We start from the raw sequence: 27,588 nt of genomic DNA, 5'->3' as shown, positions 1-27,588 counted from the left end.
TTTCAGCTCAAGAGGGGAAAAACGTTATGGTGAAGGGGGCCATATAGGATCATAGAATGGTTTGGGTTGGAAGGGACCTTAAAGATCATCCAGTTCCAACCCCCCTGCCATGGGCAGGGACACCTCCCACCAGACCAGGTTGCTCAAAGCCCCGTCCAGCCTGGCCTTGAACCCCTCCAGGGATGGGGCAGCCACAGTTGTGAGATCCCTATCACGCAGTTGAGGCTTAGAGTGTGCTCTGTGCGGCTCAGTCACTGTCCCCAAGGTCAGCAGCCACCTCAGGAATCCCGGGAGCCACCTACGTAGCCGGGCACGGATGAAGGATACACGCAAGGGACTGCAGGCACTTAAGGGACCTGAATTTAGACATCACTAAAACCTCCAGCAGATGTTTGCGAGCAAGCCTTCCAGCCTGCACCTTGCTGTGCTGCGTTTTGTTAGAAAGAATGGGAGTTTTGGGGCAGGTCGGCACGGTCCCACAGCCCCAGGGGAACGGCTTGGACCTCGCCAGGCTGGCCACGTTGACCAGACTCGATTAAGCCGGGTGGGAGGCGGTGCGGCACCAGCAGCCCCGGTCCTCGGCAGCCCCCGCCGCACTTACATTTCCGTTTCATTCTTTTGGTTTCGTATTTTCATGAAATCGTTTTCCAGTCCTAGAAAAGTGAAACCATACCTGTCAATAAACAAAAGGACAGAACAACATTGAAAAAAACCCATTGGCACAGATTATACATTAACAACTTTCTCGTTTCACCTTCCGTACTGCAGGGGAGAGCAAAGGAGTTAGCGAGCCTGAGCTTGAAAGCTCAGCCGGGTGTTTGCTGGCTCCGTGCAGAGCCTGCTGTGATGTTCTGGCACCGGCACTGCTCGCTCCCATGACCTGGAGAGCTCGGGACCGCAGTGCACAGACACCCAGAGGCTCTGGACACAGTCCCTGGCAGATTTACAAGCTGTGAGCAAATATATACAGCTGCAACAGCCTCTGTCTGAAAACTAGAGGCTGGCAACAGCATAGAATCATGGAAAGGTTTGGGTTGGAAGGGACCTTAAAGACCATCCAGTTCCAATCCCCTGCCCTGGGTAGGGACACCTTCCACTTGACCAGGTTGCTCAAAGCCCCGTCCAACCTGGCCTTGAGCATCTTTGGCAGGATTCAAATGTGAGTTTGATAAAAGTAACCCATCCTTTTATTCCCCGAGAAGCTGCTCAGGGAAGACCTTTTGCAGAGCATCCCTTTTACAGAGAGCTCATTTAAACCCAGGTCTGCAGGTCAGGCCCAGCATTGGTATCACAACGTGCTTCCCAGAACGAACTTCAGTCACGACCAGGGAAAGGGGTCTATCACCCTCAGATAACCTTTCACCTCCCTCCCACCAGAGAGGGGGAATTAAAAACCCAACTTCTTCAATATTCTTACTTTTCTGCGCCTTTCACCAAAGCAATTTCATCTGGGGAGGAGGAGATATAGGTGTATTTGTGTTCTGGATGTCCTATCAACCCGTCCACCTGGTCTGCCTCCTTGATCTGGACGGTGTGGCATAGGCAGAGGGCTCGCAGGAACAGCTCCTCACGGCTCTAGGCAGGAGGGAGGGCAGGCTTAATTAATTGCCACCTTAATGCCACGGCACCGAGCCCAGCTCTTGGGCGCGATCTTTGTGCATGCGTATTTTAAACCCCAAAAAACCCAACACCCCCTCCCAGCTTCTGCTGTATTTACCCAGCCAGGAGCTGACCACAAAACCCTAAGTCACCAACAAGGTGGATTTCTTACCTTTTCTGCTTTGCCGTAATATTTTAGGGGCCCGTCGGTCTGCGAGAAGCCGTCCACCTCCGAAATGCAGTCTTTGTACTTGTGCCCGTCTATGCAGCACTCGATGAACTCCATGCTGTTCTCCGTCAGCGTCCCGGTTTTGTCTGTGAAGACGTACTCCACCTAGAAGCAAGCAGGCAGGTTGTACCCCCAGCCCCTGGCACTGGAGCCCCCCAAAAAACAAAGAGCCTGCGGTGTTTTAGTTCATCCATGCCAATGCTGCTGTCCCAGCCTGGGACCCCAAAAAGACACAGGTGCCCCACGGGAGCTGCATCACTCCATACTTTACTCCTTTGCTCCTCAGAGCAGCTCCTTGGTTTTTCAGCCCAGGTGGTAGGAGGCAGCTCCTGAAATCTTAAAAATTTATTTCCAGGCTCTTGCTTTTCCCCTCACCCTCTTTATTGGGCCCTTTGCTATAGCTCCTAGAGCTTATACAGCTGCTGCCACAGCTCTGCTGCCTCCTTTGGGGGATTTTCATCTTGGTGCTGTGTTTGAACTAGGTAATTGCTACTCCAAATATCTTTTATTTTTTTTCAAAGCAAAATAAAAAGCAGGAGGCACTACACTCAGTCTCTCCTGGCACAGATGAGGAAGGGAAGCCTGAGCTGTCTCGTTGCCCCCAGTGTGGCTGCATGGGCAGTGCCTGCCCAGAGAGCTGACCAGGCAGGCATTTAAGTTAATCCTCAAAGAGAAAGAGGGGGTTTTAAATTTTTAATTGAAGCAGTGAAAGCAAACCACCCTGACAGGCAGAGTGCTGCGCCTGATATTCCCCAATATGGAAACAATTGGCATGACCCAATTCCTGCTCTTTCATGCACTATTTATATCCTTGATCCGTTTCGCAGAGCGAGTGGAATCACATTAAATAGAAAGTGCCACCAAACCGGCTGGAGCTCTGCCCTGAGGGGACCGCGAGGGACTGCCACAACAAGGGTTCCTATCAGAGAGAACGTTTTCATCCACATTTTCCTCCAAGGAGATGCAAACAGAGCATCTTCTGACCTGCCCGAGCTCTTCGTTCAGATCCGAGGTGTTCACCAACGCCCCCTCCTTTATTTCCTCATCGTACATCTCCTTGTCCCAAGAGATGAAGAAGGAGCCCAAGAACTTCTGCATCTCCACCGTAACGTACATGGAGACCGGGATAATAAAGTTGAAGAGGACCATAAATGACAAGAAGTCCGTGAACATCCGCAAGACCTGCAACGGAAAGGGGAGAAGAAGATGCAGTCTGTGCCCATCGGGGGCAGTTTACACTTCTGGGGTTTTAGACAGCTTTTCTTCTAAGGTTAAACGTGCCAAATTGCATTTTCCTTTGATGCAGAAAATCTAACCGCCTTCTGCAGATCTACAAAAGTACATCTCACTGCTTCACAGTGAGCAAAACAATGTTTTATTCATGTACATTCCTCTTCTGAACGTGCCGCTACAGGCTCATTCTGATCTCAAATAACTAGAAACAAGGAGCAAGCGGCCTGAGACCAGTCACGCTGCAACAAGGGGACAGCTGAGGCAGGAACATCCCTGCGATCCCAACTCAATAACCCATCAAATGGCAGATTTCTACACACTCACACACTTTCAGGCTTGACTGCCTGCATCTCGGCAAGTTTAAGAAGCCGGTTGACGTGACCTCAATTTAAGTTTACCTACTCAAAGCTGAGAGAGCGCTGGAGTTCAGATAAGGATCCAGGTTAAATCGGCTGCTGCGTCTCTATAACATAGAGTATTTATTGATGCTCCAAGCAAACATCACCCTGCACAAGGCAGGAAAGAAACACGAAGAGGAGGAGAGCCCAAAGGAAATGACAGCATTTCCAGCGAGCAAAGAGGACTCCCAGGGCTGGCAGCAGCCCCCACCAGATTAAATAAATCCGTCAGGAAAAAAAAAAATAAGGCTGGAGGAGGTGCTGAAATACAAATCCACTTACCTTGAACGTCTCTCTCTCTTTTTTAGTCTTCTCATTGTACCAGGGCTCATCGTTAAATGGATTACTCTGCCAGACATACTTCAGAGTGGTACACACCGTGGCCTTGCTCAGAAGGATGCACAAATACACTATCAAGAAAGCGTTGATAGATCTGAAAAACAGGTTTCTTTTTTAAAATTATTGCAGCTATTTTTATACAGAAAACCATGCAAATAAAAAAAATAAGCAGGAACAAGACTTCCTTGCTTTTAAGGAGGGAATTACAAAACAAGTGCTTTTGACTGTGCTGATATTCAGGGCCAGTTCATAGATTTTAACATTCCTTAATTTTGTTTTTAAGTAAAAAAAGCTATTAAATGATGCATCTTCTTCAAATATATGTTTAACCAAATATACAGATATTCTACGTAATCAGAGAGCATCTGTAACAAAAGGCAGCAGATTAAGGGATTATTTCTGTACAAATCACCCCTAGAAAAAAAACCCCAACAGCCTTTACCGATATTTGCCAACTATAAATACTCACTTTTCTACAGCAGACCGTTTCTGAGATTTCCCTTGGTAGTTCAAAGCCATTTTCGTTTCCATTCCGGTGTAGACGGCGACTCCTGCGGGGTATTAAAGCAGGGCTCAAAAGGGACACACAGCCCAGGAGGGACCCAGCCTGCACTCAGCCATAAGCGGCATCGGTGTTTACACGAAACTCGAATCCCAGATGAAGAAAGAGGCATTAATTACCCAAGGACTGTTCAACTACAGAAACCTCCGAGGCTGCCAAGTAATATAATTACATATATCCCAGAGCACTGAGCAGGAGCCTATGGATCACATACAGTCGGAAAAAACATCAGTCATCCCTAACAGCCGTCACCCTCCATCACAACCGGCTGGGGCTGTGATCATAGCACACATTTCCAGCAAAGGATTTGGGAACAACTCCCTGCTCTTGGCATCTCAGGCAAAAAGAAAAGCTTCCTCAGGTGTATTAACACAACCAGCACCTCCTAATTTCACCCCGTCAACTTTGCCATAGGCTCCCACACCGAATACAACCGTAGAGCCTGGGCAGACCGGCGGTAGAGAAACATTTTCCCTCTCTAGATACAGTGATGAGCACCTACATTTGTCATTATTTCTCAGAACTATTTAAGTAGTAATAATAATAATAATAATAAAAAAAACTGCTCACCATAAATCTTCTTGGTATTTTTGAGGGTAGCACCTTTCAGCAACAGGTTTTCAGGACCCAAAGACCTAAATATAAAAGAAGTTACACCATTACATGACTCAAAGAACACTCGAACGGCTTTACCATTTAGACCAGAGATAGACTATAAAACTAAACAGATGTTCTTAAATCTGATTACTTGATTTGTATGTTAAATTGGGCATTGCTTGAGTTTGCTTCTCTCTTTACATACTTATATCTCCATTTCATCTCACGCAGACTATTTTTGGTGCTCAAAGCGCTATATTTAATGGGGGATTATCAGTAAGGCTTTTGAGGAATCAGTGCAAAATGTTCAGATCTAATATGTTCTAATACCTATATAAAAACCTGATTGTAAAAGCATCAGAAATCTGTCCATTCCAGCAATAGCCAATGGCTTATTTTGCTCCCACTTCTCTGTTTATTTCTCTTTGAAACCCCCAGCCATGACCCTCTGTTGCTTCTGGGGTGCAGGCAGATCCACCACAGCATGAAACGCAGCCGGCACTGCTCCAGTGAAAGCCATCTGGATTTCATGACTTATAGACATTATTTGCTTATTTTTCCCCCAAACACTCTGATTGACGCTTAAGTTTCTGCTTTCCCTCAGAGAAGCCTTGAACAACTCCAGGGATGGGGCAGCCACAGCTTCTCTGGGCAACCTGAGGGTGGTGGGATGCTAGCCCAGAGTGAAGAATTTCTTCCTGATACCTAATCTAAATCCCCCCCGTTTCAGTTTAAAACCGAGCGATGGCAGCAGGAGTTCAGATCCTTGAAAGAGGATGAAGATGCCCGACCTCTTTGAGGAGGGCCAGCGAGGTGGCTGCAAGACCAACCTGGCTACAGGCTCTTGGTTGCTTCTGTAGATGATAATTCTTCCAACAAATCTGCAGTAAAAATATGAAAAACTTGTATTACAAACACGTTATAAAGAGCTACTACAGACATACTTTAAAAAGTCATTGACAGGAGATGGAAGCAAACGCGTAAATGAGTGCATTTGAGAGTTTAATGCTTCAGAGGGGTGGCCTGGGACAGGGAGAAGCCTCGCACCCACCATGGCTGGGGGTGTCCCCCATCAGCAGAGCAGCAGGACTGGACCGTGCCTACACACCCCAGCACATCCCCAGTAGAGAGCAAACACACCCCACACCTCCTTCACGGGATCGAACCACAAAAACCACTTACTCCTGGAAGTCATTCAGCCCCGTGCGCTTTACTTGGGAGGGAGAGTAGCCCAAGAACAGGCACAGGGAGCAGGACACCAGGCAGGAGGAGGGAAATGGTGGGCAGGAGGAGGAGCAGGATGGGCAGACTCACTTGTAGAGGTCAGGCTGTGGCTGCTCGCACTCGATGGTGGCGGTGAGGGCATCGATGGCTTCGTCTGTGCAGAGCACGGTGGTATCCCGCACGGCGTAGTGAGTCTGGGGAGAGAAGCAGAAGCAGCATCACTACCAGCCCCCCCAGCCACGCAGCCCCCACGTGTCACCCACTTACTTAAAATACCACCACGCAAAGACTCGGCAGCCCCGGCAGCTCGGCCAAGCCCCTCTCCCACAAAACAGCTGAAGCATCTCTCAGCTGAAGACTGAATTTAATAGCATCATAGAATGGATTGGGTTGGAAGAGACCTGAAAGACCATCCAGTCTCAACCCCCTGCCCTGGGCAGGGACACCTCCCACCACACCAGGTTGCTCAAAGACCCATCCAACCCGGCCTTGAACCCCTCCAGGGATGGGGCAGCCACAGCTTCTCTGGGCAACCTGGGCCAGGGTCTCACCACCCTCACAGCAAAGAATTTTTTCCCCAGATCTCATCTATATCTCCCCTCTTTCAATTTAAAACCGTTCCCCCTCGTCCTATGGCTCCACTCCCTGATCAAGAGTCCCTCCCCAGCTTTCCTGGAGCCCCTTTAGGGACTGGAAGGGGCTCTAAGGTCTCCCCGGAGCCTTCTCTTCTCTAAGCTGAACCCCCCAACTCTCTCAGCCTGTCCTCACAGCAGAGGGGCTCCAGCCCTCCCAGCATCTTTGTGGCCTCCTCTGGACCTGCTCAAACAGGTCCATGTCTCTCCTGTGCCGAGGACTCCAGAGCTGGACACAGTGCTCCAGGTGGGGTCTCACCAGAGTGGAGCAGAGGGGCAGAATCCCCCTCCCTCGCCCTGCTGGGGATGCCATAGCAGGATGGAGCTGGTGGATATCTGTTCGGTAGGAGGTGAACCAGAAGCAGAGCATCTTTGGTTTTCCCCCAGGGACTTGCTGCCACCCCAGCTGAGGTGGGAGGGAAGGCTGCAGGTCCCCCTGGCTTGAAGGGGCTCTTGAGGACCACCTTCCCGCTCCTGAAGGTAATTAGAGGCCGGCCCCAGCGCCCAGGGATCAGGCAGAGCCCTGGCAGACTCTGAGATATTTTTAGCAGCCGCTGCTGCAAAGGTTCATCTCTCACAATTAACTGGAAAGCCCATGAAGGATCCGCTCGCTGCCTTCCAGGCGCTATTTATAGGAGCTACTCAGAGCTCCAAGTCACGGCGGGCTGCACGGCAGGCTGCCTTAATCCATCTTCATAAACAAATTCATTAAAAAGCTTCCTCCGCTCCTTACGTTTGCCTTCCCCTCCTTGCGCAGCCCGGGAGGAACCGTTAACGTTACACATGCCGTAGTCACGACATGATAAATACCCACCTTCCCGCCGTTTGGGTAACCTGCCTGGCTTTCCTTATGGAAAGCAGATGCACAAACACACACACGCACATCCCTGGTATAAAGCACGGCCTTTGGGAAACCCAAAACTCTCCCCGCAGCGCCCAGTACCAAACCCAACCCCTGTCACCATGGACACCGTGCGATTACCGAGTGATGCTTCAAAGCCGTCTCCTAATCAATTCCACGATCTTTACATCCCCAGCGTATTTAGAAAACACATGTTCTATTAGATAACGTATGACCGAAGATTTGTGCTTCCAAGACAGAGCCCCGGCAGAAAGCCTTTTGTGGTTCAAGGGGTTCGGGCACAAGCTGGAACACGGGAAATTCCATCTAAATACGAGGAGAAACTTCTTTCCAGTGAGGGTGCCAGAGCCCTGGGACAGGCTGCCCAGGGAGGTCGTGGAGTCCCCTTCTCTGGAGATTTTCAAGACCCGCCTTGACGCCATCCTGAGTGATGTGCTCTGGGCAACCCTGCTTTGGCAGGGGAGTTGGTCTAGATGATCTCTAGAGGTCCCTTCCAACTCTGACAATTCCATGATTCCATTCTGCTCCAGTTTCACTTAACCAGGCACCCTTCCCGTACCTCGACCTGAGATGCCCCAATTACTACAAAAATCCCCACCAGGTAGGCAGCAGATACTGGTGCAGATGAGGTTTTCTGCGTGTGCTTCCCTCACCACCCTTTTGCAGCAAACCCGGGTTCCTAATGTCAGACCTACTTCCCCAAACAGCACTCCCTTTTCTGTTCCTCCCTTCCCCTTCAAGCCCATCTTCATCTCGTCAAGAAACAGGAGGCAGCTACAGGAACCCACAAACTAGGAAAAGCCACCCCAGCGCTTGAGATAGATAGAAACTCAGCACCCCCTTTGCAGACTCAAAAGTTAGTGAGAGCCAAGGCCCTGCAAAAGTATGTGAGCTCATGCATATAATACACCTGACACAATTAAGCAATTGCCTGTTTAATATGGTTATCTATTTTTAGCCTCAAGCCACTTCAAAGCTCCACTCCGCTTTGCCAGTGGGACCAGTACAGTGCACCCAGCACCACGGCAGCTCCTACACAAGATTTCCAGCACCAATTAAGAGCCACAGACCCCATTCAATACCTATCAGATGGCCAATGGTATTCCTGCTGACTTCTGAGTGTGCCAGAATGAATCATGTCATTTTAAAGTGTCTTCCACTCTTACTACTGCATTATCTGTATAAATATTTATTAAACACAAGCGCAACCAAATTTTCATGTCTTCTGATGTATGTAAGTTTTTTTGTTGTTCTTGCTGCCTCTTTCCCTAGGTTAGAAGGAGGGGGATGAATAAAGAAAGAGATTTCTCCTGAGCAAGGCTAGTGTTAAATTTCACTGCTTGACTCAGGGAAAGGAGAGAGGGGAAAAAAAACCAAACCCGTAAGTGACATTTTTCTCACGCTGGTGAAAAAGTCCCCCAAATGAATCCAGACATACTGCCTCAAAAAGTCCCCGATCTCACTGGAAAAGCTGAATTAAGCGAGAGAGGCGCAGGCAGGTAGTGGGAAGGGAGCGGCAGGCACTGCCTTCCTGAAGCACCAGAGCTCAGGAAGAACAGGGAAGCACTAACACGCTTCCCACGATGGGCAATAAGGCAGCGAAACCGTATCGATAAATATCATTACAATTTGGGGCCGCCCCAGCAGAAATGGCTGTTGGAGAGAAAATGGGAAACAAACAATCCCTGACGCACTGAGAGTGGATGGAGGGAAGAGCCGTAAATACAGCCACAGTGATGGGCTCCATGGGAGCATCCTCCAGTTAAACATCCACCCCCCCTCCAAGGCAAGCATCTCCCGGCACCCCAGCATCCCAACGCCGCCCCCTTCATCCCCGTCACCTTGAAATTGGACTCGCCATCCAGACTCGCTGTAGTCACGTAACAGGTCCCGTCAACGCTGCTCGAGGCCAAAAATATCAAGTCACAGGGGAAGGTCTCATCTGCTTTCACTTCTACTATGTCTCCAACCTGGAAGAAAGGAAACGCTTAAATGAAAAGCCCTCTCGGTTGATTATTAGATGGTCACGGATCTCTTAGGTCTCTCAAAGCCTAAGAGAAATGAGCTTGGCTAAAAGGGAATTCAGGGTTCAGGAGGTGCGGGGGTCCCTCAGCATCACCCCACAGCCCAACGGGTCAATCCCAGCACCCACTGGGAGCGCGCACGTGGCGCAGTTAGGATTTATTTCTCCACTAAATCTCGACGGAGCAAAAGACCCTGTACTAGTCTGAAGCACGGGGTGATAAATTAACGTCAAAGCTAGTGTACTTTCCTGGTGTCCTTGGGAGAGTTGGAAATAGAAGAGGACTGCCTGTCCCGGAGAAGTGCAAAACGCTGATAGATCTGTCACTTGTCAACCCCGGTACAGCTTTTGTGAGACAGCTTTTCAAAAGCCATCAAACAAAGGCAGTTTCACTCCTTAACGGGGAATGGTTCTCGGAGCATCTCGTCTGAAAGCGAGCTCACCGGGGCAGCTCATCCCTCCTCCCGCCCTCACCACACACCTCTCTCTTCCCACCAGCTTCAAGCATAACAACCCGAGTTCTCCGTTAACAGTTACCTTGATTTTTTCACTCTCTTTCTGCACTTGCTTTGCATTTTCGACAATGAAGACGTTGCTTTTGTTCACTTCGTTGTCAGCTCTGTGCCTCAGCCAGTCCTCGTATCCCTAGGCACACAAATACAGGCAACACAAACTCATTAACGAGGCAAGTAAACTAATGGAAGAGGATGAGTGGGGATGGAGATTAAAAAAAAAAAAAATGAATAAATTAAGCAGTCCTCAGACCTCCTCCATGCCTGAAGAACCATCAACCAGAGGAGTTCAGACCGAATCAATTTATTTTAAAAACTTCATATGCATATTTGACAGATTCAGAACAAACTAAAATAACACACAAAAAAATAAATCTATATGCAGTGCATGCCACGAGCAGCTAAATTACTGTAACATGTTTCTATTATTCTCAGTGTTGGCGAGAACAGGCTGATAAAATGAATAATACACTTAGCACCCTGCGACTCTCTCCTCTGGTAACGCAGGACAAGACTCTTCCTCTTCAGGCCTCACCAAAAGAATAATAAAACATTCACATTTGAAGCAGACGGATTTTACTCTGGCTCTCCCTTTCTGGCCCCTGCAGAAGAAACTGCTTTTATTATTCAATCCTTCTGCAGAGGAAATTTTTAAGTGGCACACGTGCATACGATGGGAGGAAAAGGGGCTTTTAACACCACGAGAAGATGAGGACTAGGTATTGTCAGGACTAGCTGAGTGGTTGAGCAGAACCTGTCCCTTCCATTTCCCAACACCGGAGCAGGGGCTATATTTGGAGCACGTCTCCGCATCCTGCAAAGACTCAGGGAGCGTTTCTAAAAAGAGAAGAAAAATTCAAGCAGAGCCAGAAGTACGGCCGTAACCTTTACTGACCCTCACAGCTTGCTTAAAACAGAACATCTAGAGATGTTCTACGTCTCCAAAACAAGAGAGACAAATAACCACACTCAACGTGCAGCTTTTCTTGAAAAGCACCAGTAAGCATGTCTGACCTTCTGAGATGGGTTCACTAAATCTACCAGCCCGTTCTGGTGACTTCTGAGTCTGTTCAAATACACACTCATCATTTCCCCTACCACACGTCCCAAAGAGCATCTCCCTCTCCCCACACTGACACTCGTACCTGTTTGATAGCTGTGACCGTGATGACAAAGAAGAGCGGGAGGCCGCTGGTCACCGGGCTGGTCGGGGTGTCCACTATCACCTGCAGACAGAAAAAAACTACTGCTGACAACTGGTTTTCAGGCAGCAGAAGAAACAAAAGCTCTGGTAATGGGGGGAAAAAGGGTGCTCATCCCACTGGGCCCAGCAGAGGAGGGAGGGAAGGATGGGGCACACAAGAAGGACAGGCACAGACATCCCCAGGAGTGCTCTCCTCCTTCTCCAGAAGACTACAATACCTCCTCCTGAAGGCCACAGGATGTCCTCAGGTGGGAAAACCCTATCAGAAGTAGCTTAAAACATAAATTTGACCTTGCTCTAGTGGGAAACAAAAGCTCTTGGGGATGGGCTACACAAACACAATTACTCAAAGTGTGGATGCCACAAGCCTGCTCCTGCCACGAGACGTGCTGGAGAGGACCAAGGCAGGGAAGGAGGATGGGGAAAAGGCAGCAGCAATGCACAAAGTGAAAAACACCCTGATTTCTCACTGAGCCACGGGAGGGCCGTTCCTCCCCTTTGGCAGTGAAGATGGGGCACATCTGAACCCTAAAACACGGCTGGTTATGAGAGGGAGGACACCACCAGTCGTCTTGAACCACTGACACTCAGAGGTTAAAAATAACCTGCATCAGCCCGAATTACTTCAGAAATACATGGCAGAATGGAACATAAATATTGAAGGCAAACGTAAATCCGTATTTTGCCTTTAAGCTCTGAAATTGGGAGTTAAGAGCACAATTTAAGCACAGTGACCGCAGGAGGGCCATGGGGTGGAGAGCTGGATCCTTCCCGAGCTCAGTGTAGTGCTCACGCTGCACCTCGAGCCAGCGCCGTAGAAAAGACCAAGCCCTTTATCCTTAATTAAACCTTCGGGCTGCGGGAAACCGCTATTCTTCTGACTGTATCACAGAATCACAGAACGGTTTAGGCTGGGACCTTGAAGCTCATCTCATTCCAAAGCCCTGCCCTGGGCAGGGACACCTCCCACCAGACCAGGTTGCTCAAAGCCCTGCCACACCTGGCTTTGAACCCCTCCAGGGATGGGGCAGCCACAGCTTCTCTGGGCAACCTGGGCCAGGGTCTCACCACCCTCACAGCAAAGAATTTCTTCCTGACATCTCATTTTAATCTCCCCTCTTCCCATCTGAAGCCATTACCCCTCATCCTATCACTACATGCCCTTGTAAAAAGTCCCTCCCCAGCTTTCCTGGAGCTCCTTTCCAGGGACTGGAAGGGGCTTCTAAGGTCTCCCTGGAGCCTTCTCTTCTCCAGGTTGAGCCCCCAAAACTCTCTCAGCCTGTCCTCACAGCAGAGGGGCTCCAGCCCTCGGAACATCTTCATGGCCTCCTCTGGACCCGCTCCAAGAGGTCATGACTTGGCCCGATGGGGAAGAACAGCAGAACAGGTTCATAACTAGAAGGGAATAATGCAAAAGGAGGACACGCTGTGCCCTTGCCTCACCTTCCAAACCACGGCATGAAAAATTGGCCATTTTTCCCTTTGTCCCCCGAGAGGACGGGAGCACGAGAGGCAGATTGTGAGGGCTGTGACGACAGGGATGGGGAAGCTCAGCAGAAAGGCTTTGTGTCCCCACAAAGGGACTTTGTCTCCCTCCACTTGTTTGGCACGCTCGCAAACAGCAGCATCTGTATATTTATTGTTTTAGGCTGCCCGTAAAAAGCTGCGTTAAGGCCAGAACTGCTCTTATCAGCCGGGTGGAAACTTTTAACTATGAAATGCCACACACTGCACAACTGGACCCAAAGAGAGAAGAGCCAGAAGATATCGGAGAGGAAGAGACACGCCACAAGAAGGAGCCAGGTAAGTGGTGAATGAGTTAACTGACATCAGGATAAACCAAGATAAACACAATAAAAATTTCCAGGAACACAAAGCCCTGGCTCACTGAAACGGGTGTAAAATGCTTACAAACAGAAAGTCTCGTAGAAACTAGACTTTGGAGGAACAACCTCGAGCGAGGACGGTGCCAACTGTCACACGGACACGTCGCACACTGAGGTGGCATCATTGATGTTTAGGCCAGTCAGTCAAAAGTTATCTAGCAAAAAATGGACAAATCCTGGGAATACAAGAAGAAATTTGGCTTTTAGCTGAGAAGGGCAAGGGAAAAGAATGTCCTCCTGCCCAGCGGAAGAGTTTTCTGCACTGGATAAGAGGCAGTTGTATGCGTTTGTTTAAACAAACGATACGATCTCCGTCCACAAAAATGCTGTATTATAGATGTATGAAGACAAATATTCGATGAAGTCCCCAGAATAACTCGTCTGTGTACTTGGGAGGCTGCACTCCCTGCGCATCCCATGGCTGGATACTGCTCTTCTTCGCAGCTGGTGGGAAGCCGAGGGACACAGGAGCAACGAGCCAGAACATCAAAGGCAGACTCCTTTGAAGCTATTTTTGAGCTGGTTTAGGACTTCAACAGCTTAATTTGGATCCACTTAAAAGTGACAAAATCCTCCTGTTACTTGATAGTTTCTTCCCAACTCATTGTTTAGGAAACCGAAGATCACAGCTCAGAAGTCATCTCCATCAATGAAAAGGGACATTCTTCATTCTTGGCGCCTCCTAAGTCAGCTTAATGCTGTCAGCTTGGTCTGTCTACGAAATACTGGGGCTACCCTTACTCCAGGCCAGCCGTTCCCACCAGGAGTTTACTCGTGGTTTCCTTTGAGCGTTGCAATAGATGAACCAAAGAAACAGCTCCTGTTACTGCATTAAGAGGTGTTTTATGTTTAATGCATGTACCTTCTCTTCTCTTCCTCTCACTAAAACACAATCTGAATTGGGAGTCACAGAAAAACAGACGTGCGATAAAGGGTTTCAGCAGCAGGTAGAGCAGCAGATGCACCAGGCAATTCCCCAACGCCGTGACACTTCGCTCCTAATGTGGCACGCAGGGCAATTCTATTAATTTAAAGTAATTTAAAGATAAGCACCAACATTTAAGCTATAGATGCCATTTATCAAGGTATAACCCTGGATATTTTAAATGAACGGAGCAGCCCCGAGTGCTTTTTTCAGGCAAGTGACGTCTCCAGAAGAAGGAGCGCCTGAGGGCAGTCGGTTACTCTATAGGGCAGCAAGTGGATTAGTGCTGTCAGGTTGGGTTTTGTTCGGTTGGGTTTCTTCTTTCCTCTAATAAAGCATGAAGGTTGCTTCCTTCTTTTAGAGGTAAGTCACAGATCACAGAATAAAACCAAGGAGGAATAGCAAGGCTCTTCTCTCACCAGCATAACCCTGTGCCAAAAGCGGGCAAGCAGCTCGATCGCAACGGGTTTTGTAAGTAAAATCAAGAATATCCCATTTTCTCCATGGCCAGAGGGTGGACAGATAAAATGTAATACCACATCATTAAACGGCCAGCGACACAAAAAGGACATCCCAGCTCCAGGGCATCGCTTCAGTTCAAGGCAAATTACAAATTCCCTCTGACAAAGTGGAGCAAGGCCAGGGAAATCAGTGATGGAGAGGAGCCAGCTGATGCTGGGGAAACTGGCCTTTCATGAGGCACTGCCAGGAGGAGCCATCCTCCGCCGTCACCTTGGGATCCCCCCCTTTCTGCAGCTGCCACCGAAATCGCTATAAAACACAACTCTTTTCTCTCAGGATAAAACATTTCAGGCACTCGACTTTTGAACGCGCAGCCCAGAACAGAGCGATGCTCCTGACCTGAACCACCAAAACCCCGGAGAAGTCACCTAAAGTTTGCAGTAGCTGCACGGTGACATTTAATTTGCCGGGGTAGAGTTTTTGACACTGATTTTCAGCCCTAGAGCAGGTCGTCTGCTGAGCCCCGGGGCCGAGCACAAGATTTAAAAGGTGAGTAAATGCACTGCGGTGATTTTCCCAAACTGCCTTCCCCCCAGTGCATCCGGACAGCCCGCTTTCCTTCTCTCTGATAGAACAGAAAACGAGTATTTGGGTTTGCTCAGGATATCCCCCTTAACCACAGGGAAAGCAGAGCAGAAAAAGTTTGCAAGTGTATAAAATCTGCTATTTTGGCTGTATAGAGCAGCTTCCTGAAGCTTCACACTCCCAAAGCTCGCACTATGCATTTTCTGAATTTCACTGGGTACAGCCTCTCTCTCCTGCTTGCCTTGAAACTCACTGGAACAGATACAGAAATGTCATATAACTTGGGAAAATACACAGCTATGCAACACAAACAATAAAGATGATTAAAAAAAAATAGATCTCAGTTCTGTATCAAACGTATTTTCACTGGCTGATAGATCTTGAGAGTTAAGATGCTTTTAAAATTGTTTCAGCAGTCATTCAAACACCACCTCAGGCAGGCCCAAATATTTTAATTATACCTGTGTGACAGAATTATAACACAGCTTGCAATTAAAAAAACAAACGCTTATAAGCACCAACAGAGTTGGTTTTGAACCTCAATTCTCGCTCAAGCTGTGCTTACCATCCATACGTAAATAAAACCCAGCCTAGGCATCGAAGCTCTTACCTGCACGAGGAAGATGATGAGGAAGTAGAAGTTGGCAATTCTTCTAAACTGCTCAAAAAGGTTCTTCGGGAGGAAGTTCCAGAGGGTGTACTGTGGGGAGAGAGTGGGGGGTCACAAACAGAACAAGACTGGGGACTTTAGCTGCAATAAGGGAAATATCTGCACAAAATCATAGAATGGTTTAGGTTGGAAGGGACCTTAAAGATCATCAAAGTCCCACGCCCCTGCCCTGGGCAGGGACACCTCCCACCACACCAGGTTGCTCCAAGCCCCACCCAGCCTGGCCTTGAACCCCTCCAGAGAAGCCACAGCTTCTCTGGGCAACCTGGGCCAGGGTCTCACCACCCTCACAGCAAAGAATTTCCTCCTAAGATCTCATCTAAATCTCCCCTCTTTACATTTAAAACCGTTCCCCCTCATCCTGTAGCTCCCCTCCCTGATCAGGAGTCCCTCCCCAGCTTTCCTTCATCCCCTTCAGACACTGGAAAGCTGCTATAAGATCTCACTATCATTTCAAGAAGCCTGCCGAACCATTTTCTTTGGAAAACATGTGGAATTTAAGAACAACATGGAAAATAATGGGTCTAATATCTGATCTTTCCGGCTATCTGGAATAAGCAAAGAGCAATAAGCAGCCAAGTCTCAAATCCAATGTCCACTTAATTATAAAAGGAGACCGGTCAGGCGAGAAGACTCCATCCCCAGCAAATATACAATGGAAAAAAAGAGCAAGGACACAACATTCAAAAATAAATCAGGGAAGAATTAAAATTATTGCTAAAACAAACCACTTGTCAGAGAGGGAAGTGACAGAGGGGACAGTGTCCTCTCTGAAGGACCCTCTTGTGTGCCAGGGAAACATCAATGGGAGTGCTACACCCATTACACACGGTTAGACGTAAAACTTTTCCCCGGCATAAACTCAGACAGCACAGAGACATAAAAACAAATGGGATCCAAGCTGTAATAAAAAGAAAAGAGAGGAAACCCCCCCCATCTTACAGCTCAAGTACAGTAAAACTGAAGCCCAACTGTACGCTGAGCATCATGAATCCCAACCATCGCAATACGTATCCAGCTGTGTTGACAATATCGGCTGCCACTTGTTTGATATTTTACTCGAATTGGCTTCAAATCTTTTGCAATAGCTTCATGAATGTCACGGAAAAAAGCTAAGCAGAAGGCAGACGGGTGTCATCGCAGTTTTCCACCATAAACAAAAGCTGCATTAATACCGTATGAATGTTTCCCCTTTCATCCAAAGGGGATAAACAGAGCATGGTTATTTTTGTCCTATCTCAAGAGAGGAAAAAACCCGCTACAGAACAAGGAAAAAAAAAAAAAAAGTCAAATAGGGTAATCGTATTTTTCTGTCCATTTATAAAATAATCCCCACTCCCCTTTGCAAATCTGAGTTGCTGTTGTCTCATGCCAGATTACACTTAACCTGCTCTTTCCTCCCAAAGGGGATGCCAGAAAACATTTTTTAAAAATGACCCAAAAAACCAACCCAACAAAACCAATGTGTCCATGTGCTTTGCTCTCACCCAGCCTAGAGGAAAAGAACTCATATGCACCCCCACCGGGATTGAGAGGAAGGAAAAAAAAAAAAAGGAGTAATAGAGAGACTGGAGCGGTGGTGGGAGGTATGGACCAGGCTGCTCCACTTGGGAAGGGACCTTTACACTCATCCTTGAGGAATTCGGAGCTTCTCAATTTCAAACCCAAGCATCAAATAAAAAGGAGGGGGAATCCACGGGCAGGATGGCCCCGGAGGAGCCGAGTGAGCTCACCTTGGAGGAGACGATCCTGTTGTCGCAGAACTTCTGTGCCACGTACGCATCTGTTTCCGAAACGGGACGGTGCCCGACCACCACGGTGCGCGTACCGACCCGCTTCTCCTCCCCGGCACACTGTTAGAGCAACCAGGAAAGGGAAAAATCAGCTCCTAGCTCAAAAAAAGTCGAATATTTGTATTAACAGCTCCCAGCCTCTGAACGCGCCATGCTGTTCGTTGGAAATAAGGCAGCTGGAACCTCAGAAATTCACTTCTCCACTCGAGCACGAAGAACGAAGAGGCACATAAGGTCATTTAGCAAAACCAAGGCAACACTGAGCTCGCAAATCTGGGGTCCCCACCGCTGCTCAGCCACCCTCCAGGACCACAGCCTGTCCTACAGCCCACTGGGGCAGGGCATCGCTCGTGTCCACCACATTCCTGGTCCTACGCAGGATGGCTGCTGGCTGCATTTCCAGCCTGTCTGCCAGGCAATTTTTTCTTCTTGAAGGAGAATGTATCTTCACCAAGCACTTCAAGCCATTAAGGAATATAATTTATCTTCTACGCATCTCTTCCTAGTCCCAACCTGGAGAGCCCTTCAGCCTTGGGTTCCTACAGTGGCTCCAGGCTTTACCCCAAGACCCACGGAGGGCAATGGAAACTGCACCCTCTTTATACTTGCTCTCCTGTCAAACCCTCAAGTCCACCAAAACCACCTCATCACCACCCTGGTGCGTGCAGACGTGGGATTTAGCTTGGGAAAAAAAAAAGAAAAAAAAAGATTTAACAAAAATAAAAGGTATACTTCTGCTATCTTCAAATCTCAGATAAAACCAGAAATAACAAAGTGGCCAGTTTCACATCACAGACTCCTCAAAAAGACACGTGGGATGCCGGGGATGTCAGCTTGTCTTCCTGGCGTTCTATTTTAAAGCAGAATGAGATGCCACAAGTGACTGATAACCTGGTATCACAGTGGGTTGATGACACCCCCTCTGCTCAGCAGCGGCCGGGAAAGATGAGGGGAATGGCAGTAGAATAAACTCAAGCAGAGGGGAAGGAGAGCATCCCTTGAAGGAAGCCAGGGGAGATACCTGCAACCAGCAATGCAAATGCACCTCCCCGGCCCCCGCAAAATAAAGACAGATCCTCCCAATCCAGTAGAGCGTGTGTTAAAATAACACAGAGGAAATACAACACAGAATATACCGAAAGTAACAGTGCTCTTCCACTTAAATGGGACTCTTAAACATCAAAATTCCAACTTCCTATAACTTCATTCAAAACCTTGTGATGAGGAGGAGGCAATGCGGGTCCCTGCACCCTGGGGAAGCTTCTCAGGTGGACAGGGCAACACCACGAGCTCCATCAGCTCCAGGCTGCCCAGCATACCCAAGGTCCTCGGTGGGCCAGAAAAGTCTATTTTTTCAAAAGAAACAAAACTGTGCAATAGTTTGAAAAAAAACAAACAAACAAAAAAAAATCAGCAAGTTCCACCTTGCATATAACAAAGTGCCCTTGCCACAGATGCTGGCAGCCAAGAGGAGAGACCTGGCTAGCACCAGGAAGTGTTTTGCAAGGCTGAACTTAAAATTATAAAGTCAATTTAAAATTCCCACTAAGATGAGATGGAGTGGGGGGAAAAAAAGTGCCTTAGGCCAGGCTAAGGTTTTCTTAGAGTTAAGGGTTTGGATTTTAAAACATGAGCAGGGAAGACATTTGTCACTGTTCGTGGTTCAAGGGCATTAACAGGCATCAGGGCTGCTAAAACTCCAGCAGATACTGTTCATACTCCGCTTAGTCTTATTAATCCTCAACCCCAGAGCTTGTTTGCTCTGAAACCCCACCAGGGCAGGTGCCAAGAATGCCAAATCCCTGTCGCATGCCCTATCCCAGCATGGGCACAGCTCAGGGTGGGCGGATGCTCCTGGCATTCCCAGGGTCCGGCTCAGCATCCCAGCTCTCTGAAAGGCTTGTCGAGCTGCAAGAAAAGCCCAGTTTAGGGAAAAGGCAATCTGAAAACAACCCCGCTAAGGCAGCAAGGCCCAGGATTAACCGCTGCTCAGGGAAACTGTGAAAAAATAAATTAAAAAGTAAAAATCTATGCCACTCTAATTTACGTACCTGGAGCAGCAGCAACTGAATGGATGCTGCTGCACCAGGAGCCAGGTCTGCCCAAAGGAAGTGGCAGCTCTCCCTTCCCCCTGCTCCTCACCCATATCTTTAATTAAAGAAGTGTTTTTACACCACAGTTTGGTGTGCTGACCGCCATCCTCAAACCTCCAGCAGCAGCTGCTAAGAGCAGAAGAAGAAAGCTCCTCGCAGCTTTGTCCCTGCACCGCTGGGATGTGGGGCCAGCAGCAGCCACCAGCACCAGTCCCACCTCCACTGCGCACAACCGGCTCCCCAAACGTGGATCAGGCAGGAACATGTGCCCAGCTGGGGAATGCCACCAGCCTGGCATGGGCTGGCCACCCCCTTGGCCCCACCACCACCACCTGCAGCAGCAACAGCACATCGTCTGAACAAGAAACTAGAAACAGAATGGTTAGAGTTGGAAGGGTCCTTAAAGATCATCCAGTTCCAACTCCCCTGCCATGGGCAGGGACACCTCGCACCACATCAGGTTGCTCAAAGCCCCATCCAGCCTGGCCTTGAACCCCTCCAGGGATGGGGCAGCCACAGCTTCTCTGGGCAACCTGGGCCAGGGTCTCACCACCCTTGGAGTGAAGAATTTCTTCCCCAGATCTCATCTAAATCTCCCCTCTTTCAATTTAAAACCATTAACCCTCATCCTATCACTACACAATGAGACCCACACTAGACCCAGAAAAGATTCCCCAGTGTATCTGCTGCATTTTGGAGGTGGCAACCACAGGCATCACCAACCTGCACCCTGGGTGCAAGAGAGAGAGAGCCATTCATCCATGCCAGGGCAGCGCCGGGGAGCAGAGACAGACTGTCCCCAAGGCTGAAGTCCCCGTCGTGTCCCCGGGCAGGAGCTGGAGCCCAGTGTGCCTGGCAAGCATCCCTCCAGGATGCCAAACAGTGTTTGCCAAACACAGGCATTGGCACGGAAGCAACAAAACTCCAGTTAAAACCCTCCTGGAAAAATATACACAAGCCTTTACTCTGCAAGACAAGTCATGGAAAACCTGGAGTGTGGTAGATTTAGATTAGATATTAGGATTAAATTCTTTATTCTGAGGGTGGTGAGACCCTGGCCCAGGTTGCCCAGAGAAGCTGTGGCTACCCCATCCTTGGAGGTCGGATGGGGCTTTGAGCATCCTGGTCTGGTGGGAGATGTCCCTGCCTAGGGCAGGGGGGTGGAACTAGATGGTCTTTAAGGTCCCTTCCAACCCAAACCATTCTATGATTTTACGTGAAGCCCCAGAACAGAACAGAACCCAAACCCCAAGTGTGGTATGTCAGTTGGGTCCCACCAAGTTATCACCACCAACTCCTAGGTGGGTTTTCACTCCTCAGCTTCCCCTTCAGTTATTTATTTGAAGCACCTCCTACAAAGAAGGTGGCAACCCCCTCCATGGTGCACCAGAGCCCTCTGCAGCGGTGGCCAAGGGAGAAGTCCCCACTCCGTGGTCTAACCAGCCTCCCACCGCTCCCAGCATTTGGTTTCCCATTCCCCTGCCCACCCCAGGGTGTCACACCATCAGGCAGCCACGCCAGCAGCTGGAAGGCTTCACGCAACATAGAATCACAGAACGGTTTGGGTTGGAAGGGACCTTAAAGCTTACCTCATTCCAACCCCCTGCCAAGGGCACCGGGACACCTCCCACCGGACCAGGATGCTCATCTCTCCGTATTTTTCACCTCCCAGAACACAAGTTCACACCACGATGAGGGCTTGGCTCAGCCCGGCAATTAAAAGCTCTCCTTCTGACAAGCCCACCTCGAACGACTCACCGAATCGCTAATAGATTGCTAAGTCTTAATAACAGCTCTCCACAGAGACTTAAGAGGAGATTTAGGGAGTAACTGCCAGGCTTTGGGGGAAAATTATGAAACATGCAGATTAGCGGGGAGAGGATTTAGATGACTTTTCCCAACCGCCTTTCATCAAAAATTTTAATTCTGATAGCAAAATAAAAAGGCAGTATTAGTTGGCTACAACTCAAAGGGTGGCCTCGTTGCCTGGTGGGGTTTCATAAAGCCTGTGCTACGGGGGGCACAGGACTCCGCTGCGGCAAGAAAAAGCCAGAGTTCCTTCTGCTGTCTAGAGCCGGGCACGCCAAAAGGATTATTAAAGAAAATAAACAACTACATCCTCCCCATCTCCACTTTATCACCTCCCTCTGCCCGAGGCGTGGTGTTTACAGGAGCGCTGGGATAACCAGAGGTATCCATAGGGATTTGCGGTGCCAGACTGTCCACAGCCTCTGGACCGGGTGGTGGGAAGCCCCACCGCATCCTCACAGCGAGCCACGGGGATCTGGGGGTGCTGGTAGGTGACCCCCTTCCCCTTCTCTGCCATACCACGTCCCAGCAACCCAGAGGAGCTACCAGGAGCTGGCAGACACGAGGCAGCACCCCAGGGAATACCAGCCACCTCAGGGGACACCCCAGGAATCGAGAGGGAGGAGAGAAGGAGGTATTTTTGAGAAGAGCCACTATCCCGTTCACATCACTTGGAGGCCAGCCCCAAAGATGCAGGTCTCTCCTGCAGCACTTCAAGCTCCTGCTCCGCTCCATCTAACCAAGCCCATCATTGAGTCAGCTTCTGGGCATCCAACCCAGATTTCTCCTGAAGGAGCTGAGCTGGAAGACAACAGCCGGCAAGTCAAGCACAAATCACAGGAGATAATAAAGATGAGGCCGGGGAAGCTCTTCTGCCAGGAACACCTTTCCAAGCTGGCAGCTTGCTCTCTGTCTCCGCTCCCCACCTCAGGCAGGACCAGGAGCCCAGGCTGCAGTAATTAATAACCGCATCGTGGCCACCGGTGCGGGCACACAAGGCAGGGCAAAATGCTGCTGCCACCGTACAGCCTCCCTCCTGCCAAGGAGAAAGGCAGATGCAGAGCGTATCGCTCTTCGATGTTTTGATGTAACCCAACCTTCCTGTACCGTCAGCTTTGTACAAAGCCCCACTTATTGCCAGAAGCAGCCGTTCTGGACAGAAGGCATTAGGGATAATGGCTATTTTCTTACCTTGTCCAAATTTAAAAAGCCCATCTCCACACATCAGTACGTGCCCAGGTCATCAGCTGAGGCTTGGCATTTTGCTATAAACTTTTTATTTGAGGAGTTGGGAACAGGTACGATTTGAAGGCATCAGACCAGGGCTAAAAACGCCCGGAGATGCAACTAATGACCCAACACCATTTACGGCTGGAAGCTGTTGGAGCATTACGTACAGACAGCAGAATTCCGTTTGCAGCCCACAGCCCTCCCCAAATTCTTCGCCTGAGTTTGGGCAAACCCCCCCTTCGTGCCTCTTCCCCTTCTCCTCTTGTGTCCTCCTCCCACAAGGACGTCCTGCCCCAGCACATCAGCTCCCACCACCTCCCGGAGAGGCTCCTCTGCACCCGCCCTCCCAAACCTCTGGGAATCCATCACAACACTTGATAAAAGTTGCAAACCTGGGTAAAAAATTAGCAAGGCTAGGTAAAAATTAACGGAGTTAGACCGAGTTCAGCCGCAGAGGTGAACCCATGCTCTGCAGCCGCCGTTGACCAGGAGCCGCTCTGAGTGGGCTATTTCTAGGGCAGCTGCAAAACACAGCGTTTAATTATATCCCCCATATGGAAAACAAGTGTCTGTGTTACCTGCTGGCCCCGTTTCCAGAAAAAAAAAAAAAAAAAAAAGTGGCAGAAAAAAAACCCCAAACACCACCGTTTGATTTACTATAATTTCAGATAGCACCTACACCAGAGCTAAATAATCAAAAGAAACTCCTTTCATTATTTGCTGAAGATATTTTCAAGCCACAAAGTAAACACAAATAACTCATAGAAAAAAAAAAATCTAATAAAAACCACAGGCATTTAAAAAAAAAATAGTCATCTGCTAAAACCGGAGATAATTATACCGTACCAGTACAAAGCTCAAACATTGAATGAAATCACAGTGTATATTAAAATATATGCAGAAGAAAGATTAAATCACATTACTTGGCTTAGATCTCATGAATAGTTTAAAGTCTAATCACTCCCATGTTGTTCCATTTATCATAAAAGTAGTAGAGAAGACGACCTGATTTACAGAAAAAGACAACAAAAATAACACCACCTCCCAAAACAGCCTGTTCTGGCTCCCGTTTCATTTAGACCCAGAAGAAAGAAGAAAAACACATCCGCGATTTTTAAAAAGCCTCTGTAAATTTTCCATAACCTCCCCAAAACCGGCCGGCACTCTCAAGAGTTGCAGCGCACCAACCTCATTGCCCAACCGATATATTTTTAATTGAAATTTTTCTTGCCAATATTTCTATTACTCTTTGTCCTCAGTCATTTCTGTGCGAGTACAAGCGATGCTTTGAGAAAACCCTTAATAATTTAGCAGCTCGGGCTATGCTTACCCACAGCGACCACATTTTTCGGCAGATCTCCTGATTGAGAGAGAGAACTCCATCGATCGGGATCGGCCCCACCGTCCTGCCCTACGCCTGTGGGAAAGGGTCAATAACATGCACAGTCCTTGGGAAAAAATAAACAGTATTGGGTTGAAAATACCAAGAGCCCAAAGGTTCAAGAGAAAGGGCTGAAGATGAGCACAGCTCCGAGCTCGCTGCCCACCGGAGGGGACTTTCATTGCTCATCCGTAAGTGGAAAAGGGAAGGATGGTACTTTGGGAAAGCAAGAGGTTGAAGTTTAAACCAGGATCGCTTCTCCTCCCTTGAGGCTGAAGCTCCTACTGATATTTCCACCAGGGAGAACAGGACCACCAAGGAGCAACCGCTGGGACAGGACACCTCCAGCTGAGGGGAACCATGAGAGCCCCCAGACCAAGCAAGAGCAAAAGAGAAGCCACGGCAAAAAGACCAATACTTTAGTTTTTTAAAAACCATGGTCAACACATGATGGGGCTCAACACCCCGACCTCATCCCCAGTCACCGTTGGGGATGACAAAATGGTGGATGATGTGCTCTAGAAGAGCATCGTTGACCCAGATGACACCATCCTTAACGTAAGTCGAGGTGCGCCCAGTGACACCAGCCTAGCCAGAGCCCGCCTCCCTGTCCCCTCTGTCCCAAGGACATGCTGCCTCACCATATGGGCTTGAAGGAAGGTCACCTTCACCGAGGACAACAGGTTGGAGAACGGCAGAGCCCCACCAGGCCAAGTTTCCTGGAAAAGCTGACTTAGTCAATAAAGCCACCGATAAAACCGGTGCGAGAGACACAGCGGGGCGGGGAGAACAGGGGAAAGGGCTCCTTGAAAGATTTAAGAAGGGTGGAGAGAGGAAATACAAGAGGTTTCTTTTCCCCAGAAAACGAATTTATAGGAGGGCCCAGCCCTATCCCGGACTCGGGGGAGCACCACGCATGGGAGTCACAGCCAACAAGAGCTTTTCTGGTGCGGGGTTTGGTTTGGTTGGTTGTGTTTTAGTTTTTCCATCTTTTTTTCCATTCCCACCCCCAAATCACCCAGAGCTGCATCTTCCCAGAAGATACACCCCATCCTCCGTAATCACAGCCCCGGTTCAGCAGTGCTTTGCAGAAAGTCAGGTTCAGGAATGATGGAGAAAGCCCAAGCCAGCAGCCATCGATTGGGACAGCCTTACTTCAGTGCTCCCGTTTTGCGGAAAATCTGTTGCTCCTGTTCAAACACAACCACTGACCTTTGGAAGTTTTCAGGATCTCAACTCTTCTTTTTTTTTTTTTTCCCCCCTTTTTCCCCTGCCCCGTTGGCAGCCGGGGTTACGAAACCACGGCTCATCTTGAGATGCAGGCAGCATATTTTTATTTTTGGCAGTCCAAGAGAAAAGCTCGACCAGCGTGCTGCCAGCATATCAAATGCAGGCTCAGAGGAACACACTTCAGACCCGAGAACAGAAAAGGGACTTACTGAATAAGAGCCCGAATGTTTTGCAGAGGTCACAAAGCAAACACAACGAGGTCTTCCCGTCCTTCAAACCTCTTCCTCCCTCTTTTCCCCGGCTCAAGCTGTGCACATATGTCAGCTCATCGGCAGCTATTTTAGCAGGGCAGCGAGCTCTTCCGAGCAGTGATTTGCCCCGGCAAAAATTAAAGAGAGAAGAAACTGAGAAAAAAAAAGAACCCACCTCCAAGTTCGCAATTGTCAACACTTGCATCAGCCAGCAGAGCTGGAATTTGTTGGTTTTCCCCCTCCGAAAGCCTGAGCTCTTCAGTTATGGAAACACAAAAAAAAACCCCAACCCCTAAATACTACGTTATGCATCCCAGCTCAGCCAGATGTTACCCTGACCTCTGCCACCTACAGACATTTTGCCCTTTTTTAAGTTTTCCCAGCATTTCAGAGCTAGCCAGCAAACAGCCCATCTCCCAGAGAAGTTTCCTCCTGTTTCCCCCCACCGGAAAGTGAGCCCACCCATGGGGGGCCGATGCTGCAGACCCCCCCCCCACCAAGGCACACATCACCGCAGCACCCCTGGTGCAGGGTACCAGCCCTGCATCCTCTCAGTCAAGTTTTCCCCCCCCAGGGAGGCTGTTCTGTCGGTATTTCCCATCCCACATCCATCCTGGGTTGCCCGAGCCCTGCGCCAGCATCGTGGGGTGCCCTCTGCCCCCGCTGGTACCCAAGGTCCCAGCCCCCCGCCATGCTGCTCGCTCACCCCGGTCCACATTCAGGTTTTCCACACCAAAAAAGTAAAAGCTGTGGTTTTCTAACCCTCCCCTTTGCTGTACTGCAGAGAAATGTTTCCACAGAAGTAGCAGGAGATAAAAAGTGGGGGGAAAGGGAAAGAATCACCTACTTCACCCCTCGCTCCACAGCCAAAATCAGCTCCAGACCCCATCGGGAATATTTTCATCCCCCGACACTAGAGTAACCAACAGATCTATCCTCGGGCCTGTGGGCACAGCTACACCAGGATACCGGATCAGCACAATCCACCCAGTCAGGAGAAAGATCCTCAACTTGTGGCCTAGAATTGTTTATCTTCAGGAAATCCTTTTGGCTCGCGTTCCTGCTGGGCTGGAACCTGCACACCCTGCCTGGGGCTGACCGAGCAATGCCACTGGCACAGCAGCCTGGTTTTCCAGCAGGAGAGAAAACCTCTTATCCATAGGGATCTGGAGATGAGGCCCCGAGATGCTGGGCTCGGTGACAAAAGGGTTTCAGTGTGGTCCATCCCAGCACCATCAGCAGAAGAGGGTAGCATCCCAGCGGGTGACTCACAGCATCCTCATCCCACCAGGCGCCTTCCCTAGACAGGCACCGGGATAAGGGCGTTCCCGCTCTCACGGTTATCACAACGAGCGCCTTCACCCAAGGTTTCCTCTCTCTGCACATCCCATCTTCCCACCCTGCGCTTACCGGAATGGTACTTGTCAACTGGGCAGTCCCACTTCCATCCATTCAACTGGGCCGGCAGAAACCGCCCCGCGGAAGCGATGTACTCCACAATATTAATTGGAGTGACAACAGCTCTCTGGGCATCGCAGCTGATTTTACTGCGCTCCCTCCCTGAGCAAACATTTATAAGAAAAGGTGAGCTGGAAGGAAGGAGGAAAAAAAAAAAAACCCACAAAAAAACAAAAACCATAATAAAAAAAAGAATAAAAACCTTCCACAACTCGGAGTAAACACAACTGGCACGCAAAAAACCACCCTGTGCCCTCCCCACCCCCAAAAAATATCAATATTCTATTTTAAGCTTGGCTTTGCAGCCCCCATAAGGGTGGCGAAGTGCAGCCCAAGGCCCCCCCAGTGCAGCCCAAGCCCCCCCAGGGCTCAGGACTTCTCATCGCTCCTGGTCCCTACAG

General features: G+C 49.2%; 1 protein-coding gene across 1 annotated transcript in view; it reads right to left on the bottom strand.

Annotated features, from left to right (window-relative positions):
- Positions 1-27,181, bottom strand: part of ATP11C (ATPase phospholipid transporting 11C (ATP11C blood group)) — a 50,669-nt gene extending 23,488 nt beyond the window's left edge. The window contains exons 1-15 of the mRNA XM_074148221.1: positions 27,140-27,181; positions 17,676-17,795; positions 15,883-15,972; positions 11,356-11,436; positions 10,236-10,343; positions 9,517-9,645; positions 6,272-6,375; positions 5,788-5,838; positions 4,931-4,995; positions 4,268-4,349; positions 3,742-3,892; positions 2,813-3,010; positions 1,772-1,933; positions 1,418-1,575; positions 602-673 (exon numbers count right to left, since the gene is read on the bottom strand). Coding sequence (XP_074004322.1) covers positions 602-673; positions 1,418-1,575; positions 1,772-1,933; positions 2,813-3,010; positions 3,742-3,892; positions 4,268-4,349; positions 4,931-4,995; positions 5,788-5,838; positions 6,272-6,375; positions 9,517-9,645; positions 10,236-10,343; positions 11,356-11,436; positions 15,883-15,972; positions 17,676-17,795; positions 27,140-27,181 — 1,613 coding nt within the window. The remainder of the gene's footprint in view (positions 1-601; positions 674-1,417; positions 1,576-1,771; positions 1,934-2,812; positions 3,011-3,741; positions 3,893-4,267; positions 4,350-4,930; positions 4,996-5,787; positions 5,839-6,271; positions 6,376-9,516; positions 9,646-10,235; positions 10,344-11,355; positions 11,437-15,882; positions 15,973-17,675; positions 17,796-27,139) is intronic.
- Between the last annotated feature and the right edge of the window lie 407 nt (positions 27,182-27,588).

Source organism: Numenius arquata, chromosome 5 (assembly GCF_964106895.1).
Source record: "Numenius arquata chromosome 5, bNumArq3.hap1.1, whole genome shotgun sequence".
NCBI lineage: Eukaryota > Metazoa > Chordata > Aves > Charadriiformes > Scolopacidae > Numenius > Numenius arquata.
The sequence above is the reverse complement of the archived record's forward strand: the minus strand, read 5'-3'. Positions and strand labels throughout refer to the sequence as shown.